Source organism: Mustelus asterias, chromosome 4, assembly GCF_964213995.1.
Source record: "Mustelus asterias chromosome 4, sMusAst1.hap1.1, whole genome shotgun sequence".
In the NCBI taxonomy this organism is placed as follows: domain Eukaryota; kingdom Metazoa; phylum Chordata; class Chondrichthyes; order Carcharhiniformes; family Triakidae; genus Mustelus; species Mustelus asterias.
The window spans coordinates 25077587-25099550 of NC_135804.1; the positions used below are offsets into that span (position 1 = coordinate 25077587).

At 43.2% G+C, this 21964-nt stretch overlaps 1 protein-coding gene across 2 annotated transcripts in view; it reads left to right on the forward strand.

The window, feature by feature from the left end:
* The window catches only part of nfat5b (nuclear factor of activated T cells 5b), a 171234-nt gene that overhangs the window by 136235 nt on the left and 13035 nt on the right, over positions 1–21964 (forward strand). For both annotated transcript variants that reach the window (XM_078210660.1, XM_078210661.1), the window contains exon 13: positions 17245–17510. In XM_078210660.1, the coding sequence (XP_078066786.1) occupies positions 17245–17510 (266 nt within the window). The remainder of the gene's footprint in view (positions 1–17244; positions 17511–21964) is intronic.

Below are 21964 nucleotides of genomic sequence, written 5' to 3' on the forward strand. Positions count from 1 at the left end.
CTCTGGCAGCTTGTTCCAGACACTCACCACCCTCTGTGTGAAAAAATTGCCCCCCTCGATCCTATTGTATCTCTCCCCTCTCGCCTTAAACCTATGCCCTCTAGTTTTAGACTCCCCTACCTTTGGGAAAAGATGTTGACTATCGAGCTGATCTGTGCCCTTCATTATTTTATAGATCAGCCTTCTATGCTCCAGAGAGAAAAGTCCCAGTCTATCCAGCCTCTCCTTATAACTCAAACCATCAAGTCCTGGTAGCATCGTAGTAAATCTTTTCTGCACTCTTTCTAGTTTAATAATATCCTTTCTATAGTAGGGTGACCAGAACGGTATTCCAAATGTGGCCTTACCAATGTCTCGTACAACTTCACCAAGACGTCCCAACTCCTGTATTCAATGTTCTGACCAATGAAGCCAAGCATGCTGAATGCCGCCTTCATCATTTTGTCCACCTGTGACTCCACTTTCAAGGAGCTATGAACATGTACCCCTAGATCTCTTTGTTCTGTAAATCTCCCCAATGCCCTACCATTAACTGAGTAAGTCTTGCCTTGGTTCAACCTACCAAAATGGATCACCTCGCATTTATCTAAATTAAACTCCATCTGCCATTCGTCAGCCCACTGGTCCAATTGAACAAGATCCCGTTGCAAAATCGGAGATAACTTTCTTCACTGTCCATTATGCTACCAATCTTGGTGTCATCTGCAAACTTACTAACCATGCCTCCTAAATTCTCATCCAAATCAATATGAATGACAAATAACAGTGGACCCAGCACTGATCCCTGAGTCACAGGCCTCGAGTTTGAAAAACAACCCTCTACAACCACTCTCTGGCTTCTGTCAAGAAGCCAATTTTGTATCCATTTAGATACCTCACCCTGGATCTTGTGAGATTTAACCTTATGCAACAACCTACCACGTGGTACCTTGTCAAAGGCATTTAATCTTATGCAACAACCTACCATGCGGTACCTTGTCAAAGGTATTAGTCTCCTGAGAAAGTAGAGGCATTGGTGGGCTTTCTTAAATCTAGTTTTGGCATAGAGGGAACAGGAAAGGTTGTTGGTGATCTGGACACCTAGAAACTTGAAGCTCTTGACCATTTCTATTTTGTCCCTGTTGATATAGACAGGAAGAAGTCTCACAACACCAGGTTAAAGTCCAACAGGTTTATTTGATGGTACAAGCCACTAGCTTTCGGAGCGCTGCCCCTTCATCAGGTGAGTGGAAGTTCTGTTCACAAACAGGGCATATAAAGACACAAACTCAATTTACAAAATAATGGTTGGAATACGAGTCTTTACAGGTAATCAAGCCTTAAAGGTACAGACAGTGTGAGTGGAGAGAGGGTTAAGCACAGGTTAAAGAGTTGTGTATTGAAAGAAAGAACATAGAAAAAACTACAGCACAAACAGGCCCTTCGGCCCACAAGTTGTGCCGGTCATGTCCCTACTGACCTAGGCCTATATATAGGCCTACCTATAAACCCTCAATCCTATTAAGTCCCATGTACTCATCCAGAAGTCTCTTAAAAGACCCTATCGAGTTTGCCTCCACCACCATTGACGGCAGCTGATTCCACTCACCCACCACCCTCAGTGAAAAACCTACCCCTGACATCTCCTCTGTACCTACTCCCCAGCACCTTAAGCCTGTGTCCTCTTGTAGCAGCCATTTCAGCCCTGGGAAAAAGCCTCCGAGAATCCACCTGATCTATACCTCTCAACATCTTGTACATCTCTATCAGATCACCTCTCATCCTTCGTCTCTCCAAGGAGAAAAGACCGAGCTCCCTCAACCTATCCTCATAAGGCATGCCAACCAATCCAGGCAACATCCTTGTAAATCTCCTCTGCACCCTTTCAATAATTTCTACATCCTTCCTGTAATGAGGCAACCAGAACTGAGCACAGTACTCTAAGTGGGGTCTGACGAGGGTCTTGTAAAGCTGCATCATTATCTCCCGACTCCTAAACTCAATCCCTTGATTGATGAAGGCCAGCACACCATACGCCTTCTTAACCACATCCTCTACCTGCGAGGCTGATTTAAGAGTCCTATGGAACTGGACCCCAAGGTCCTTCTGATCTTCTACACTGCTAAGAGTCTTACCCTTGATATTATTACTCCTTCATCCCATTTGACCTGCCAAAATGGACCACTACACATTTATCCGGGTTGAAGTCCATCTGCCACTTCTCCGCCCAGTCTTGCATCCTATCTATGTCAAGCTGCAGCTTCTGACATCCCTCCAAACTATCCACAACACCACCAACCTTCGTGTCGTCGACAAACTTACCAACCCATCCCTCCACTTCCTCATCCAGGTCATTTATGAAAATGACAAACAGCAAGGGTCCCAGAACAGATTCCTGGGGCACTCCACTGGTGACCGACCTCCATTCAGAAAAAGACCCATCTACAACCACTCTCTGCCTTCTGCAGGCGAGCCAGTTCTGGATCCACAAGGCAACAGCCCCTTGGATCCCATGCCCTCTCACTTTCTCGAGAAGTCTTACATGGGGGACCTTATCAAACGCCTTGCTGAAGTCCATGTAAACCACATCTACTGCTTTTCCTTCGTCAATGTGTTTAGTCACATTTTCAAAGAACTCCACCAGGCTTATAAGGCACGATTTGCCTTTGACAAAGCCGTGCTGACTACTTTTGAGCATACTAAACTTCTCTAAATGTTCATAAATCCTGTCCCTCAGGATCTTCTCCATCAACTTACCAACCACTGAGGTTAGACTCACCGGTTGGTAATTTCTTGGGCTATCCCTATTCCCTTTCTTGAATATAGGAACCACATCCGCAATCCTCTGGAACCCCTCCCGTCTCCATCGACGATGCAAAGATCATCGCCAGAGGCTCTGCAATCTCTTCCCTCGCCTCCCACAGTAACCTGGGGTACATTCCATCTGGTCCCGGCGACTTATCTATCCTGATGTTATTCAAAATTTCCAACACATCCTCTTTCTTAATGTCCACAAACTCAATCTTTTCAGTCCACCGCAATCCTGTAGTTCAACCACCCAGGTCTTTTTCCACCGTGAATACCGAGGTAAAGTATTCATTAAGCACCTCTGCTATTTCTTCCGGTTCCATACAGAGTTTCTCACCTTCACATTTTATAGGTCCCATTCCTTCACATCTCATCCTTTTACTCTTCACATATTTATAGAACGTCTTAGGGTTCTCCATAATCTTACCTGCCAAGACCTTCTCGTGACCCCTTCTGGCTCTCCTAATTTCCTTCTTAAGTCCCTTCCTACAAGCCGTATACTCATCTAGATCCCCATCATCGCCTAGCTCTCTGAACCTACTGTATGCTTTCCTTTTCCTTTTGACTAGGTTCAGCACAGCTTTCGTGCATCACGGTTCCCGTAACCTACCAAAACCTCCCTGTCTCATCGGAACATTGTCATGTAGAACTCCAGACAAACATTCCTTGAAAATCTGTCACCTTACTTCGGTACTTTCCCTCAAGAATACCTCCTTCCAATTTACGCCTCTAATCTCCTGCCTGATGGCTTCATATTTCCCGTTACTCCAGATAAACACTTTCCTAGCTTGCCTGATCCTAACTCTTTCCAATGTTAGCATAAAGGAGATAGAGTTATGATCACTATCCCCAAGATGCTCCCCCACCGAGAGATCCGTCACCTGTCCGGGCTCATTAGCCAGTACCAGATAGAGTGCAGCCTCTCCTCTTGTAGGTTTATCCACATGCTGTGTCAGGAAACCCTCCTGAACACACCTCACAAACTCCTCCCCATCCAAACCCCTTACCCTTGGGATATTCCAATCGATGTTTGGAAAATTAAAGTCTCCCATGATGACAACCCTGTTATTACTACATCTCTCCAGGATCTATTTCCCTATCTGCTCCTCAACAGCCCTGTTACTATTGGGTGGCCTATAGGAAACACCCAGCAAAGTTATCGACCCCTTCCCGCTCCGAACTTCCACCCACAGAGACTCCGTAGACAACCCCTCCACGGCGTCCACCTTCTCTACAGCTGTGACACTATCCCTGATCAGTGCCACTCCCCCCCCCCCTTCTGCCTCCCTCCCTGTCCTTTCTGAAACATCTGAAACCCGGCACCTGAAGTATCCAGTCCTGTCCCTGTCCCCAAGTCTCCGTAATGGCCACCACATCACACTTCCAAGCATCGATCCACACTCTAAGCTCATCCACTTTATTTACTACACTCCTGGCATTAAAATAGACACATCTCAAACCATTGGTCTGAGCTCTCTCCTTATCCATCACCCATCTATTCTCCCTCTTACGCTGTCTACAATCCCTCTCTATTTGTGGGCTACCCTCCTCGCTCCCAGTCACCTCATCTCGATTCCCTCCCCCCAACCTTTCTAGTTGTCTCCAGCCAGGACAGTTAGTGAGATTTTGTAAGTCCAGGCAAGTCATGGGGGTTCCAGATAGTGTGACATGTGCCCAAGATCCAGGTTGAGGCCGTCCTCATGTGTGCAGAACTTGGCTATCAGTCTCTGCTCAGCAACTCTGCACTATTGTGTGTCGTGAAGGCTGCCTTGGAGAACGCTTACCCGAAGATCAGAGGCCGAATGCCTGTGACCGCTGAAGTGTTCCCCAACAGGAAGAGAACACTCTTGCCTGGTGATTGTCGAGCGGTGTTCATTCATCCGTTGTCGTAGAGTCTGCATGGTCTCCCCAATGTACCATGCCTCGGGACATCCTTTCCTGCAGCGTATCAGGTGGACAACGTTGGCCGAGTTGCAAGTGTATGTACCATGTACCTGGTGGATGGTGTTCTCACGCGAGATGATGGCATCCGTGTCGATGATCCGGCACGTCTTGCAGAGGCAGGGTTGTGTGGTGTTGTGGTCACTGTTCTCCTGAAGGCTGGGTAGTTTGCTGCGGACAATGGTCTGTTTGAGGTTGTGCGGTTGTTTGAAGGCAAGAAGTGGGGGTGTGCAGATGGCCTTGGCGAGAGTTCATCTTCATCAATAACATGTTAAAGGCTCCGGAGAAGATGTCGTAGCTTCTCTGCTCTGGGGAAGTACTGGACGACGAAGGGTACTTTGTCTGCCGTGTCCCGTTTTTGTCTTCTGAGGAGGTCGGTGCGGTTTTTTGCTGTGGCGCGTCGGAACTGTCGATTTGATGAGTCGAGCGCCATATCCTGTTCTTATGAGGGCATCTTTCAGCGTATGGAGGTGTAGCGATCCTCCTCATCTGAGCAGATCCTGTGTATACGGAGGGCTTGTCCGTAGGGGATGGCTTCTTTAACATGTTTAGGGTGGAAGCTGGAGAAGTGGAGCATCGTGAGGTTATCCGTGGGCTTGCGGTACATTGATGTGCTGAGTGACCGCAAACTGCCGGCTCCAAGTGGAGAAGATCTCCAAGAAGATGGCGCATATTGACGCAGACATCAAGTTTCTACAAAGATGCAAGAAAGCAGACAAGATACCGAAAGGACTACAGATCACGAACCCACTCAGGTCAACCTATAACACAGACTACGCTGAGAGACTTTGCTGTCGCACCCCTCTCTCACTCCTCAACCACCTCATACACCAGCTCTACAGCAAACGCCACATCCTGGAAACCAAGGTAGAGTCCATATTCTCAATTTGCGCTCAGGACGCAGACCAGCTGCGAAACTCTGCCAAGCAGACGAGACAAAGGAACTACGCCATTTACATGCACACCAAGAACAGGAAACTTGAGAAACTCGGCATCACCACCAGCAGCAACCAAGCCTCCCCCGGTACCACAGCAGAAAACAGTACCACTGCAGGGAAGTCCATTGTCAACTTGTCGGACTACACACTTCAACCAGATGAAATCGAAGTTCTCAGCCGAGGCCTCAATTTCTGCCCCACCACCAAAATAGACCCCATCAGTCTCGCAGCAGACACAGAGGAATTCATCAGACGGATGAGGCTGCGGGAGTTCTTCCACAAACCCCAAGAGGCCAACAGCGAACACAATGAGACAGCCAATGAACCGGAACAGCTGACAGAGAGATCCGGAGTGCAGCAACCGAAGAGAAAAGAGTCGAATTGGACTCCTCCACAAGGTCGCTGCCCTCGACTTGACATGTATGCCCAAGCCGTCAGGAGGTATGTCAACATCAGATTCATCAGCCGCACTCACAAGACAGCCCTGAACATCACCCAAGCACAACACAACACCATCCACGCGCTCAAGACCAACCGCAATATTATCAAACCAGCAGACAAAGGAGGGGCCATCGTCATACTGAACAGAGCGGATTACTGCGAAGAAGTGTACCGACAACTGAACAACGAGGAACACTACAGACAGTTACCCGCAGATCCGACCAAAGAACACACCCGTCAACTCAACAGACTGATCAAAACCTTTGATCCGGACCTTCAGAGCACCCTCCGTGCTCTCATCCCACCCTCCGTGCTCTCATCCCACGTACTCCCCGTGTTGGAGATCTCAACAGCCTCCCGAAGATGCACAAGGCAAACACACCCGGCCGTCCCATTGTATTGGGCAATGGGACCCCGTGCAAGAACCTCTCCAGCTACGTCGAGGGCATCCTGAAACCCATTGTACAAAGAACCCCCAGCTTTTGTCGCGACACTACAGACTTCCTTCAGAAACTCAGCACACATGGAGCAGTTGAACCAGGAGCACTCCTCATCAGAATGGATGTCTTGGCACTCTATACCAGCATCCCCCACGACGATGGCATTGCTGCAACTGCCTCAGTACTCAACGCCGACAACTACCAATCTCCAGATGCAATTTTACAACTCATCCGCTTCATCCTGGACCACAATGTCTTCACCTTCAACAACCAGTTCTTCATCCAGACACACGGAACAGCCATGGGAACCAAATTCGCACCTCAATATGCCAACATCTTCATGCACAGGTTCGAACAAGACCTCTTCACCGCACAGGACCTTCAACCGATGCTATACACTAGATACATCGATGACATTTTCTTCCTTTGGACTCATGGTGAACAATCACCGAAACAACTATATGATGACATCAACAAGTTCCATCCCACCATCAGGCTCACCATGGACTACTCTCCGGAATCGGTTGCATTCTTGGACACACGCATCTCCATCAAGGACGGTCACCTCAGCACTTCACTGTACCGCAAGCCCACAGATAACCTCACGATGCACCACTTCTCCAGCTTCCACCCTAAACACGTTAAAGAAGCCATCCCCTACGGACAAACCCTCCGTATACACAGGATCTGCTCAGATGAGGAGGATCGCAACAGACACCTCCAGACATTGAAAGATGCCCTCATAAGAACAGGATATGGCACTCGACTCATCGATCGACAGTTCCGACACGCCACAGCGAAAAACCGCACCGACCTCCTCAGAAGACAAACACGGGACATGGCGGACAGAGTACCCTTTGTCATCCAGAACTTCCCCGGGGCAGAGAAGCTACGACATCTTCTCCGGAGCCTTCAACATGTCATTGATGAAGATGAACTCTCGCCAAGGCCATCCCCACAACCCCATTTCTTGCCTTCAAATAACCGCACAACCTCAAACAGACCATTGTCTGCAGCAAACTACCCACTCTTCAGGAGAACAGTGACCGGGACACCACACAACCCTGCCACAGCAACCTCCAAGACGTGCCGGATCATCGACACGGATGCCATCATCTCATGTGAGAACACCATCCTCCAGGTACACAGTACATACACTTGCAACTAGGCCAACATTGTCTACCTGATACGCTGCATGTCCCGAGGCATAGTACATTGGGGTGACCATGCAGACGCTACGACAACGGATGAATGAACACCGCTCGACAATCACCAGGCAAGAGTGTTCTCTTCCTGTTGGGGAATACTTCAGCGGTCACGGGCATTCGGCCTCTGATCTTCGGATAAGCGTTCTCCAAGGCAGCCTTCATGACACACGACAGCGCAGTGTTGCTGCGCAGAGACTGATAGCCAAGTTCTGCACACATGAGGACGGCCTCAACCGGGATCTTGGGTTCATGTCACACTATCTGTAACCCCCATGACTTGCCTGGACTTGCAAAATCTCACTAACTGTCCTGGCTGGAGACAATACACATCTCTTTAACCTGTGCTTAATCCTCTCTCCACTCACACTGTCTGTACCTTTAAGACTTGATTACCTGTAAAGACTTGCATTCCAACCATTATTTTGTAAATTGAGTTTGTGTCTTTATATGTTCTGTTTGTGAACAGAACTCCCACTCACCTGATGAAGGGGCAGCGCTCCGAAAGCTAGTGGCTTGTGCTACCAAATAAACCTGTTGAACTTTAACCTGGTGTTGTGAGCCATCTTACTGTGTTTACCCCAGTCCAACGCCGGCATGTCCACATGATGTAGACAGGGGCATGTCCTACACTCCGTTTCCTGAATAAACCTTCACTGGTTCTCCTTTATCAATGCTACATGTAACATCCTCAAAAAACTTCAACAGGTTTGTCAAGCATGATTTCCCTTTTATAAATTCACAGCTGTCCAATCATATTATTTTCCAAGTGTCTAGTTATCACGTTATTTATAATTGATCTAACATTTTTCCCCACTACAGATGTCAAACTAACAGGTCCATAGTTCCCCATTTTCTCTCTCCTTTCTTTCTTAAATAGTGGGGTTACATTTGCTACTTTTCAGTCTGCAGGAACAGTTCCAAATTCTACAGGAATGTATATTTGTTGTAGACCAATAATACTACTTTAAATAATAGCCATTGCCTGTCTACTTTTGTTATTGAGTATTTTCCCAATCCACCAAAGCCAACTTGCCTCTCATTCCTTTATAGTTTCCATTGATCACAATTAAGACCCTTGTTTCAGAATGTGTGATATCACTTTCAAAATTAAATGTAAAATTCTATCATATTATGGTCACTGTTTACTAAAGGCTCCATTGCAGCAAGGTTATTAATTAGCTCTTTCTCATGATATAATACTGAATCTAAAATAGCCCGATGCCTAGTTTGCTCTTCAACATACTACTACAGAAACCATATTGTGCACACTTCAGGAATTCATCCTCCTCCACATTAGTGCTAATTAGATTTACCAAAGGGGATCGGGCCTGGATGGGATTGTTGTTGGTGCAGGCTCGATGGGCTGAATGGCCTCCTTCTACACTGTCGGGATTCTATTCTGTGATAGTCTATATGTAAATTGAAGTCACTTATTATTGCTATATCACTCATGTTTCATGCAGCACAAATTTCCTGATCTACACCATGCCCACGTTGCAACTCCACACCGGGTGGCACAGTGGTTAGCACTGCTGCCTCACAGCTCCAGGGACCTGGGTTCGATTCCTGGCTTGGGTCACTGTCTGTGTGGAGTCTGCACGTTCTCCCCGTGTCTGCGTAGGTTTCCTCCGGGTGCTCCAGTTTCCTCCCACAGTCCAAAGATGTGCAGGTTAGCTGGATTGGCCATGCTAAATTGACCCTTAGTGTCAGGTGGACTAGCTAAGATAAATGGTTATGGAGATTGGGCCTGGGTAGGATTGTGGTTGGTGCAGGCTCGATGAGCTGAATAGCCTCCTTCTGCACTGTAGGGATTCTATGATAGTGCCCTATAAACAACTCCCATTAGTCTTTGCTGTCCTCTGCTGTTTCTTTGCTCCACCCAAACTTATTCTACATCTTAATCCTGAGATCCTCTCTCATTAATGTACTGATCTCGTCCCTAATTAACAGCACTACCCCACCTTCTTTTCACACATCTTTCCTAAGTGATGAATAACCTTGCATATTCAGTTCTCATTCTCAGTCACCTTTTAACCTATCTTTGTAATAGCAATTACATCACACCCATTTATCTCTCTCTGAATATGTTCACAAGGTAGATAATTTGAAGGCACAGTAAGGGAGCCCACTTTGTCTTAACATTATTCCACATTCTTATCCTATTTAATGCTTGCCTTTGCTATTACTCTGCATTATAATCTTTCTTGATGCTTGCCTCTATTTCATCTGCCTTCATATCCATTTACAAAATGCACTGAGGAACTCACCAAGACAGCACCTTGCACACCCACAGCTGATATCATCTAGTAGGACAGAGGCAGCAGACATATGGGAACACCACAACCTGAAAATGTCACTCCAAGCCACTCTCCATCTTGACTTGGAAATATATCACCGTTTCTTTGCTGTTGCTGGGTCAAAATCTTGGAATTCCCTCCCTGACAGCTCCTAACAACTGGGTATACCTCCACCTCAAATTTAAGTGATTCAAGAAGGCAGCTCACCACCACCTTCTCAAGAACAACTAGGGATGGGCAATAAATGCTGGCCTAGCTATTGGCATCCTAATCCCATAAGGATTAAAAAATCTTCCTAAACGGTGAAACAATTTTATCATTTGTTTTTAAAAACTTTTGCACTTTTCAGTGTTGATGATTTGGTCTATCAGTGTGCAATTTATTCCATTGCAGAGCAGACAGAGTACAAGATAAAGTACAAACAATGATTGCTTATTGCCTGTGCAGAATCCTTAGAATTATTTAAACTACCCATGGTTTACAAAGAAATCTTTAGTCAGATTATTTAATGCGTGAATAAATTCCGTATCATTCTTTGAGATGGCCATCTTGAATGATAAAAGTGTAGGTGTCCTGATCTCTGGATTAAATAGACACTTGCACAACTCACTTTGAGTTTACTAAAGTCGTGTTTGCCTCATCCTGCCAAATCTTCTGGAGTCAAGTCAGGCTTGCAGCAATTTAAACAGAATAGCTTCTCTGGTGAATAACATTTGACCATATTCTCGATCACAGAACAGAGGTGACTGTGAATTCCTTTATTTATTAAGCTGTCAGGATAGGTACTATAGGAAAGAGAATGTGAATACCAGCATGATATGGATAGTGCCAACAAGAAAATGAATGGTTTTAATATGGTACCACATGCGGAAAATAAAAGCTCATGGTATAGGAAGTAACAAATGGGCATGAATAGAAGATTGGATAGCTAGCAAGAAACAGTAGGCATAAATGGGCCATTTTCAGGTTGGCAAGATGTGATTAGTGGTGTGCCATCGGGATCAGTGCTGGGTCTCAACTCTTTACAATTTATATTATGATTAGTATGGTTGCTAAATTTGCTAATGGTACAATGAAGTTGTGAAGAAAACATAAGGAGACACAAAAGGATATAGATAGGTCAGGTGAGTGGGCGAATGTCTGGAAAATTGAGTATAATATGGGCAAGTATGAAATTATTCATTTTGGCAGGAAGAATAAAAAAGAGCATATTACCCAAGTGGGGAGAGATTGCAGAGCTCAGATGCAGAGGGATCTGGATGTCCTCGTGCATGACTCTCAAAAGATTCGTATGCAGGTGCAGCAAGTAATTAGGAACGCTAATTGCAATGTTACTGTTTATTGCCGGGGAATTGGAGTTTAGAAGAGTAAAAGGTGACTTGAGTGAAACATGAAAGATCCTGAGGGGACCTGACAGGAGAGGATGTTTCTTTTTGTAAAAGAATCTAGGAACTAGGGTTACTGTTTAAAAATAAGGGGCTGTCCATCTAAGACAGTGAGGAGAAATAATTCTGAGGGTTGAGAGTCTTTGGAATTCTCTTCCTCAAATGTTGACGGAGGCAGAACCTTTGAATATTTTTAAGGTAAAGAAACAAGTTCTTGATAAGCAAGGGGATGAAAGGTTATTGGGGGCAGACAGGAATGTGGAGTAGGGGTTAATATGAGATCAGATTGACAGAATGGGCTCGAGAGGCTGATTGCCCTACTCCTGCTCCTAATCCCTATGTTCAAATGAGTGGGTAGGACAATGGTTTGAACTGAGCGACTTGAAGCGAGAAGAAGAGTCGAATAAGAGAGGAACAGTTGAAGTAAAAAGCAAAATATTGCGGATACTGGAATCTGAAACAAAAAAAAAGAAAATGCTGGAAAATCTCAGCAGATCTGACAGCATTTGTGTGGCCCACAGATGCTGTCAGACCTGCTGAGATTTTCCAGCAGTTTCTTTTTTTGTAACAGTTGAAATAACTGGAGAATTGGTGGTTGTGGTCTATGGAAAACTCAAACACCAGTTTGTTTTTCTTGTTTATAAAAGAAAGTTAGTAAGTTAACGACAATGCATTATTTTTAATATGAAAGGGCAAACTCTTTCTGGGCAGCATGTGCCCAGAAACTTCTATAAGTACACCATAATTTCCTAAGCCTTCAACATTTTGGGTTTCCCTTTCAAACTTTCATTTCCCTCCACCCCCTGGTCAACAACATATGGAAAGGAACATAGTGCATGCCTATGTTAGCTGTTTGAAGTTATTGATCCACTTTTGCTAGTTTTCTATGTTGGCATAGATTTATACTACGTATGTCACCAAGTTATGCATGCCACGCCAAGTTTTGTCTCCCACTCAGACAATCTTTTTACCTATTGAAATATTTACAATGCAAGCCCATTCTGCAGCACAGCTCACGTTACAGCAGAAATCTATACATGTAAATCTTACCACACTGACATTCCTAGAGTTTCAGTTAGTAAGATGTGAAGTAAATCTTGTTGCATGATTTACTGATGACCACTGCAGATGGGCACTTTGGTGTCAATGTGTATACTGCTATGACTTCCAGCTTTCAACTCTGTCTGTTAGTAGTACATAACAGAAGTGATAGCAATGGACAAGAAATTAATCCCATAATGTAAATTTCTTGAGTTCCTTCAAAGAGGCTACAATGGAAATCACTGGCATGGAGGATATGGGGTAGGAGGAAAGTTAAATTAAGAGATTTCTTCCCAAGCACAGTGACTGTATCATCCTCCTTGTATTCTTTATTACCGTTCTACTAACTGAAGGATGCAATCAAGTGACATGGTACTTTCTCTTGTAATTATTTGAAGGAATATTAAGAACCTATATTGAAATGTACTACTCATATTTCTACGATAAAGATAGTATATACTTTCAGAAATATACTTGTAATCTTAAACAGTTAGCAGAGTTCCATCCCCTAACAGCATAAGAAACCTGCACCTCACATTTCTCTGTGTCATTCATTCCTTAAAATCCAAGCACTAGTACTAGTAGTAAATTCATCTGAGGACACTTTAGTGTGTCTCAGGAAAGAGTCCGAGATGGGGCTGGCTTGGGGATGTTTTGTTACGCCCTCAGTTGTAAAGTTCTAGGATTCAGATGTTCTTGGCCTGAATTTGAAAGAAAAATACTATCCGAGTCCCAACATTTGCTGCAATCATTAAAGGATGTCCATGTCCAGTCAGCCTATTATTTATGAATGTTCAGATTGCTGGAGCTTGGATTCCAATCTTCAAGGAACATCTTTTCCAGCTTCATCCTGCATCTCTTTCAGGTTGAAGCTGGAAAAGAGTGTTCCTTGAAGATTGGAATCCAAATTGGAGAGTGTTATTTTGCTGAACTCCATTGCCCTTTACTGTCCAGAGGCCTACCTTCAATAAAGTCTGAGAATGTACAGAGGGTGTTTTCAACATCAGGGGTGTGACTTATATACACAGATGAGGTTCTCTTTCAGCATAATGCCAATTTTGGTCTACCCAGACTTCCCCCTGGCTTAAATGATATAAGAATTGACAGAAGTCATGGAGGAATAGGTAGTTACTGTAACAGAGAACATGCAGAACAGTTACAAGGCCATCCCAACACAAGAAAATCAATTGACTACTCACTGCACTTAACCACTATGGGACACAGGGTTAAAAGATGGAATGTGAGCAGCAATGCAGTTTCTCCATGAACACACATGCACTGTGAACCTGTAGGGAAATAAATTGTGTAGAGTTTCCACTACTGAATAGGGTGAAAGCAAATACCTCTTACCATTCTGTGCTAATTAAGGCGTGAATTTAAATGGTTAGAACACTTTTTAGAGCAACCTCCGAGTCACTGAACTAATTAGATGCTTTGGTGCTACTTGAGGTGGATTGAGCATTGGCAAGCTCCCACCCCACTTTTAAGGATCCCCTGGTATGCTAACATCTTAGAAATTGTTTCTTTACTATCAGTTTCTCTTTGATATTGTAAACAATGATTGAGCTATTTGTTTATTCAGAGAAACATTTCCTACATGATGTGAGCCAGTAAAAAAAAAACAGAAATGTGATTAATGCCAAATGTCATGGATTATTTTTCAGGGGATATGGGCGCCGCCGGCAAAGTCAGCATCTGTTGCCCATCCCTAATTGCTGTTGAATCAAACAATGCAAAGGGCAGTTCAGAGTTAACTACTTTGCTGTGAGTCTAGAGTCACATGTAGGTCAGACCACGTAAAGACGGCAGATTTCCTTCCCTAAAGGACGTTAGCAAACTCGATGGGTCTTTAAGACAATCAATGATAGTTTCGTGGTCACCATTTCTGAAACCAGCTTTATATTCCAGATTTATTAATTGAACTTAAATTTCACAAGCTGCCTGAGTGAGATTTGAACCCATGGTCTCAGAGTATTAGCCTGGATCTCTAGATTACTAGTTCAGTGACATTACTACGAGGCCACTATGTACCCCAAGCTGGTCACTACAACAACCTGGAAACCTGGTGGGGTGGGGGAGGGGATAATGCTTCCTATTCTACTCGCATGAGTATCTCAAATCTGGCTGCCAGAAAACGAGTTATCTGAAAGCTGGACATTTTTAGAATATGACGTGTATCAATTTTAATTGAGCAAAATTAAAAAGATTATCTGAATAAATCGGCTCGGCACTGCATTGGTACGGTGTGGCAGTGACTAGCTTTCCCCTTCACCACTTGCTATTCCTGTGTTCCAGGTGACCCTTGACCCAAACTGCCTGACCTGAAATCTGGCATGGCCCTCCAAGGTTGCCAGTTTTGAAACACTGTACCTCTACTTTTTATCATTGCCAGCTCTTCTAGTCACTGTTGAATGAACAGTACTGCATTTAATCACTTGTGTTCTCTACATTTTTTCTTTCCAGTAGCAGTATTTTGAAATTCTTGTTTGATATTGTAGTACACCTGGGAAGAAAGTGTCATTTATGAATTACGTGAAAATGGGGGTTCTGGGTTGATGATTCTTATTAAATATATATGATCATCGACATATGTTGAGTATTTAAAGTCAATGCATCTTTTTTTTAAAAAGCTGCTTCAATTGTTTTCCAACACCTTTTCAAACTGTGCAAATAAAGGTACAGATACAATGCAGGTTGTAGTGGCATTCCAAGGACATTCATGGGGTGAAGAAACAATAACAAAACAAAAGGGCAAATGATTGTTAAAACTCCTAGTCTGTGCTCAAAATCTTTGGAACTAAATTATTAAAGTAGCCAGCTGAGTAAATGTAGGAGGAAAACACATTGTGAAGCAGCGCATAAACATTAATTAAGTTTAAATTTATTTATTAGTGTCACAAGTAGGCTTACGTTAACACTGCAATGAAATTACTGTGAAAATCCCCTAGACACCACACTCCGGCACCTGTTCGAGTACACTGAGGGAGAATTTAGCATGGCCAATCCACCTAACCAGCACGTCTTTTGGACTGTGGGAGAACGTGCAAACTCCGCACAGACAGTGACCCAAGCTGGGAATCGAATCCCAGTCCTTGCGTTGTGAGGCAGTAGTGCTAACCACTGTGCCACCATGCTACCCAATAATGAGGCCCAATATCTCGATTCTAATCGTCTATTCATAATTTTAGAACATAGAACATAGAAAGCCACAGCACAAACAGGCCCTTTGGCCCACAAGTTGCGCTGATCATATCCCTACCTCTAGGCCTATCTATAGCCCTCAATCCCATTAAATCCCATGTACTCATCCAGAAGTCTCTTAAAAGACCCCAACGAGTTTGCCTCCACCACCACCGACGTCAGCCGATTCCACTCACCCACCACCCTCTGAGTGAAAAACTTACCCCTGACATCTCCTCTGTACCTACCCCCCAGCACCTTAAACCTGTGTCCTCTCGTAGCAACCATTTCAGCCCTTGGAAATAGCCTCTGAGAGTCTACCCTATCCAGACCTCTCAACATCTTGTAAACCTCTATCAGGTCACCTCTCATCCTTCGTCTCTCCAGGGAGAAGAGACCAAGCTCCCTCAACCTATCCTCATAAGGCATGCCCCCCAATCCAGGCAACATCCTTGTAAATCTCCTCTGCACCCTTTCAATGGCTTCAACATCTTTCCTGTAATGAGGTGACCAGATAGAGGTTTATTTGGCAGTCCAAAATGCCATGATGGGAATGTAATGCCAGTTATTTTGTGGACATAACCAAGGTCTGGTTGGGTAGAAGATTCAAATTTTAATTATTAAAGTCCCAAGTATAAAGGGAGTGCCCAGCAAACCTAAGTGAGTTTTAGAGCAAGTCTAAATGTTTTCTTAGCTTAGGTTTATGTGAGAAAATGCAATTGAACCATGATCCTCTTTCATTCAAGTAATAGCAATTAGAGATATGGCTACTTTGTTCCATAACCATTGGTGGAAAACAACGAAATAGTCATCCATCTAATTTTGTCACATTTTCAAACTTGAAAAGGATACTAAGTATTTTGATTTGTATGTTTTCTGGGTGGCACGGTAGCACAGCGGTTAGCACTGCTGCTTCACAGCTCCAGGGACCTGGGTTCGATTCCTGGCTTGGGTCACTGTCTGTGTGGAGTTTGCACATTCTCCTCGTGTCTGCGTGGATTTCCTCCGGGTGCTCCGGTTTCCTCCCACAGTCCAAAGATGTGCGGGTTAGGTTGATTGGCCATGCTAAAATTGCCCTTAGTGTCCTGGGATGCGTAGGTTAGAGGGATTAGTGGGTAACTATGTAGGGATATGGGGGTAGGGCCTGGGTAGGATTGTGGTCAGTGCAGACTCGATGGGCCGAATGGCCTCTTTCTGGACTGTAGGGTTTCTAAGATTTCTAAGATTACAGTACATCCTGTCTTAATGTTTTTGGTAAATCAACTTTTTTGGGCGAATTACTGATTTTATTCCTAATTGGAGAGACTAAAGGTAATCTAAAGAGTGACTGCATAATAGTTTTTTTCGCTTTTGTCTTTCTACCGTTAACTGCCTATCACCTGGCAGCTCGCACAGTTCTCAAAACAATGTCCAGGCAGAGTCCAAACCTTTACCTATATCACTCTTGAAGGTTGCGGGGGGGGAGGTTTGGTGGTTCATGGGAAATGCCAGAAAAAAACAAAACAAAAAAGATCTGTTAACCTTAAAGTAAGGAATATGATACTACCTTTTGTCGCTGTGAAATATATACAAAATTTTATTTACAGATTGTGGACAGTTAATGAGCATAACGAATGTACCTCAGCCATGCCCAACTGGACCATCTACTTTGTCTGATCAACTACTCGTGATAAGCCAGCCAGGACAGGCACAGAATGAAGGACAAGCTGTTTCTACGCTCCTCCCACAGCAGATGACTGATGCAAGGCAACTATCATCTACCATTACTGAACAGAACATGGAAAAGATTGATGACATCCTTGTGACTTTACAGAACCAAGGAAGCAACATCAGCCGATCATTTAATCCATAGGTAGGATGAATTTGGATATTGTACAAAGGCATTTTAAACTGCATAATGAATAAATAAAATTGGCATGCCACATTTAGGCCCAGGACTTAACTTTCAATAATAATCATGTGTATGGAAAGAGCCCCTCGACCCATCACGTCCACACCAATCAAAGACAAACAACCCAACTATTCTAATCCTGTTATCCAGCACTTGGAATGCCTTGTCAGCACAAGTGCACATCTAAATACACATTTTTCCAGTTCTTGTTTTACTGGCATGCAAAAATACAGGGTCCAAATAATCCACAGGATGAAATCCCTGATGCAATTTGCAGGATCCACAAATGCTACCTAATTAACACGGGACCAGCAGTCCAAAATGCCATGATGGGAATGTAATGCCATCTTCCCACCCTTTCTTCACCCCTATCGTCATGGGAACTTTGACTTGCGTTCTGGGGTGGTGTGGTTGTCTAGGGTCAGCCAGCAATGCCAGCATTGTTCCCATTGGTCTGCTGAGCAAAGGGACCAATCTTCACACTTTCTCATTTTAAAAAAACTAACCCTCTTCAAGGATCCAAGTCGCCACTTAAATGACATAGCAACCATCAGAAAAAAAGCTCCATACAGTTAGAAATAGGAATTCCTGGTGTAGAAATCTCCACCCTAGCCTCATCCTGACCCATCATTTAACTTCTAAAAATCAACAGAGATTTTGTTCCTTACAAGGTAGCCTGGAAATGGTTGACAATTAGCATAACTGAAATTTTGCTCTCAGGGTTTTTGGTTGGTTTCCAACTAGAGTTTCAGCAGAAAAGGAGCAGGAATTTTGGGGTTTCAGGCCTTTTTTTTGTCCTGCCTTCATATCTACTACTATTTGAATGGCAAACTCAGCAGTAAATAACAAATCTTAGAAATTGATATTATTTGCACTTAGTGCATGTCACTAACGCTGTATAATCTAGGAAATTACTTCCCTTCAAAATGTCCTTTGCATTTTTGTCCTGCTGTTCGCATTTACACAGTTTCGTTGATGCATCCAAATGCATGAAGTCTAATCTTCATTCAGGCTGAATCAATAATGGCATATTTGATTTTTTTAAAAACTTGCCCTTTTGTAGCACCTTTTGTGTTATAAGACATTCCAAAACACTTTACACCCAACCATATAATGACTACAACATAGATGGAGGTCATTCCTGGTGTGGAATGGTAGCTTAACAGTGCAAAGTTGATTGTCATTTTTGTTCAGCAAAGCCTTGAATGTCCTTACTCCTCTTCCAATCTCTCCATTAGTATGCGGGTATCTGGGTAAGCAAGAGCTAGTTGTGTGGACAAATCCATAGACTTCCGTGACCCACTCAAAACATTGTTGGCAAACTGTGGGCTGCTGTCTGAAATGACTGTTGTGCATGGCAAAAATTTATTTCAGTAACATTAATGACCATGAAGGCATTTAACCTCAGTCCATCTGGAGAAATAGTTAACAACCCAACAAGAGGAATGGCTTCCCTATGAATTCAAAGATCCATTTCTGAGATGGTGCATGGTCTGGATGGAAATGTGGATACCATTGGTGATTTTCTTTGCACTTGGCGATGGATTGCACAGATGATGCAATTTGAAATGATTTCATACAATCTTGAGATCCCTGACCATCAATTTCACACTCCAGACTTGAGAATGGACAGCTGGGCATAACAAAGTGTCATACACATTGTTATGCCCAGCTGTCCATTCTCAAGTCTGGGGACTCTCTCGCATCATAAGCCAGAAAGACACCCATGACACTAAGATGTCTTCAATGCTGAAAGTATTATTTCAGGATGAGATTATTTAAAACATATTAAGGCCATCCTTTGAGGCAGTATTCCTGAATTTTAGAAAATTCTTCATCTACTTTCTGTGCCTTTCAAATTTAATTTGGCCTCTATATGTTTCCAGTAGAAATTTTGTGATCAATGAGTTATAAGGTTCCACATCTTTGAGAAAATTTATGTGTACTTGTTCAGGCTTTTCAATAGGAATGCATGACAAGGCGCTGGCTGTAATTTGTTGTTTTTCTTGCTCATATTCATCCATTTCTTGCTTGATGCAAACTGTCCTTCCCAGATGATTAACTTCTGATTCCTTCCTCTGCAGTTCATGGGAAATCTTCTGCCTGGTTTTCTTCATGTTTTCACATGGTTCTATTGGATTTATGTGCTCTCATTTTGAGCACATGGTTCCATCTTCTCAAGATCTTTAAGAAATTTTGTGCTGAATTCTTTCAGTTTGTCTTGGCTTCCCAATTCATCGACTTTATAGATGAGTTGTAGATCTGTGCAAGCTTTTCAGCTGAACAGTGAATACTCTTGGATTTGAATCACATACAAAGTTTCTGTGATTTCTCTTCCTTTGAACTGACGTGTCACAATCAACTGTCCCATGATATTCAGCGAAACAAAACAAAACCATGGTGGATGTTGGAAATCAGAAATGTAAACAGAAAATCTGAAAAAACCCAATAGGTCTGGTGACCAATGACAGTGTGGAGAGAGAAATAGAGTTAATGTTTTGAGTCTGCATGACTTTTTCAGAGTTCAGTAAAATGCCTCCTGAACCATGGAATTTTATATGGTTGATGGCTGGAGGAAGTCTTCCTGTAGCCACTCTTCTGTATCTGAAAGAATGGAAACTCCTGATCTATTGTCTAATTTGAAGTTTGTTTTGTTTCCGTTGACCATAATGTCTGCACCCCAATGGCTTCCATTAGTACTGTTATTTCTCTCTAGAACAGCACTTCATTAACTTTTGCATCTTCAATTTTTTGAATGCCACATGTTTTAATTGGTTTCTCTCTAAATTTCTGTCTTCGGAACTTTTTTCTGCTGCAAACAGATTTAAAATGTCCTCTCCACTTGCAGGAATGGCACTCCACATTTTTGGCAAGACATTCTTGGCACTGGTACAGCCTTTTCCCACCCCAGTGAGAACCTTACGTAATTGCAGCTCCCCTTCACGCTTTCCCTTTTCCTGAGTTGGTGTGCCATCTATGTAGAACATCTATGTTCTACAAACTGCACTGTCAGTTATTTTTCTCCAAAATCAAACAATTTGCATGCAGCAATATTTCTCATACAGATCACAACTTGGTTCCCTATCTTCTTTTCTTCAGCAAGTTTAGGAACAACATAGTTGCTTCCTTCATCCAAATCCATTAATATGGATTGTAAATAGTTGTGGCCCCAGCACTGATCTCTGTGACACTCCACTAGTTTGCCAACTTGAAAGATAATCCATTTTTCCTGACTCTGTTTCCTGTTAGCCTGTCCATGCTAATATATATTACCCGCACCACCAAATGTTTTAATCTTGTGTAATAACCTTTTATGTGGCACCTTGATCAAATACTTTTTGGAAATCCAAATATATTTATTGGTTCTCGTTTATTACATCCTCAAAGAACTCTAATAAATTTGTAAAACACAATTTCCCTTTCACAGAATGCCTCATTTATTTTGATTTACTAAATTTCCTGCTACTACCTCTTTAATAGATTCTAGCATTTTCCTGATGACAGATGGGCTAACTGGCCTATGGTCTACTGATTTCTGTCTCCCTGTTCTCTCGAACAGCGCTATTGACAGTTTTCCAATCCACTGGGATTTTTCCAGAATCTAGAGAATTTTGGAAGATTAAAACCAATGTATTTTGTTATTTCGGCAGACCCCAGGATGCAAACCACCAAGTCCACGAGATTTGTCAGCTTTGTTTTCTCATTACTTTTACTTCAGTGATTGTTTTAAGTTCCTCTTTCCCTTTTGTCACTTGATTTTTCTATTTTTGGGATGTTTTTTGTGCCTTCTGCTGTGAAAACTGATACAAAATTGTTCAAAGCTTCTGCCATTATCTGTTTCCCATCATTGATTCCCCAGTTTTACTCTCTTATGTGATCATTGCTCACTTTAGCTATTCTTTTTCTTTTCATTTACTTTTAGAAACTTTTACTGTCAGTTTTTTTCTTGCTAGTTTTCTCTTGTACTCCAATTTTTCCCTTTTTTTAAGTCATCCTTTGCTGGTTTCCCATACTTCTGTCCTACCTTCACAATATTGCATGTCTTTCGTTTCAATTTGATACTATCCTTAACTTCCTTAGTTAGGCACAGATGATGCATCCTTCTGGTCCAGTCAATGGAATGTATCTTTGTTGAGCATTAGGAAATATCTCCTTCAATGTCTGCTGCTGCTTATCCCTTTTAACTCTTTCCCAGTCCACTTTAGCCAACCCTGTCTTCATATTCTTGTAACTGCCTTTATTTAGGTCAAATGGAATGTGAAATTCTCTCATATTATAACCACTGTTGCCAGAGGATTCTTTACTACGCAATTTGCAAAAACCTCAAACCTGTTGGATAGTTGCAAAGGCTGAGGCTTCTCCAATGCTACCTTCTGGATCCCCATACTTACCTCACTTGAAGTTACATTTGCAGA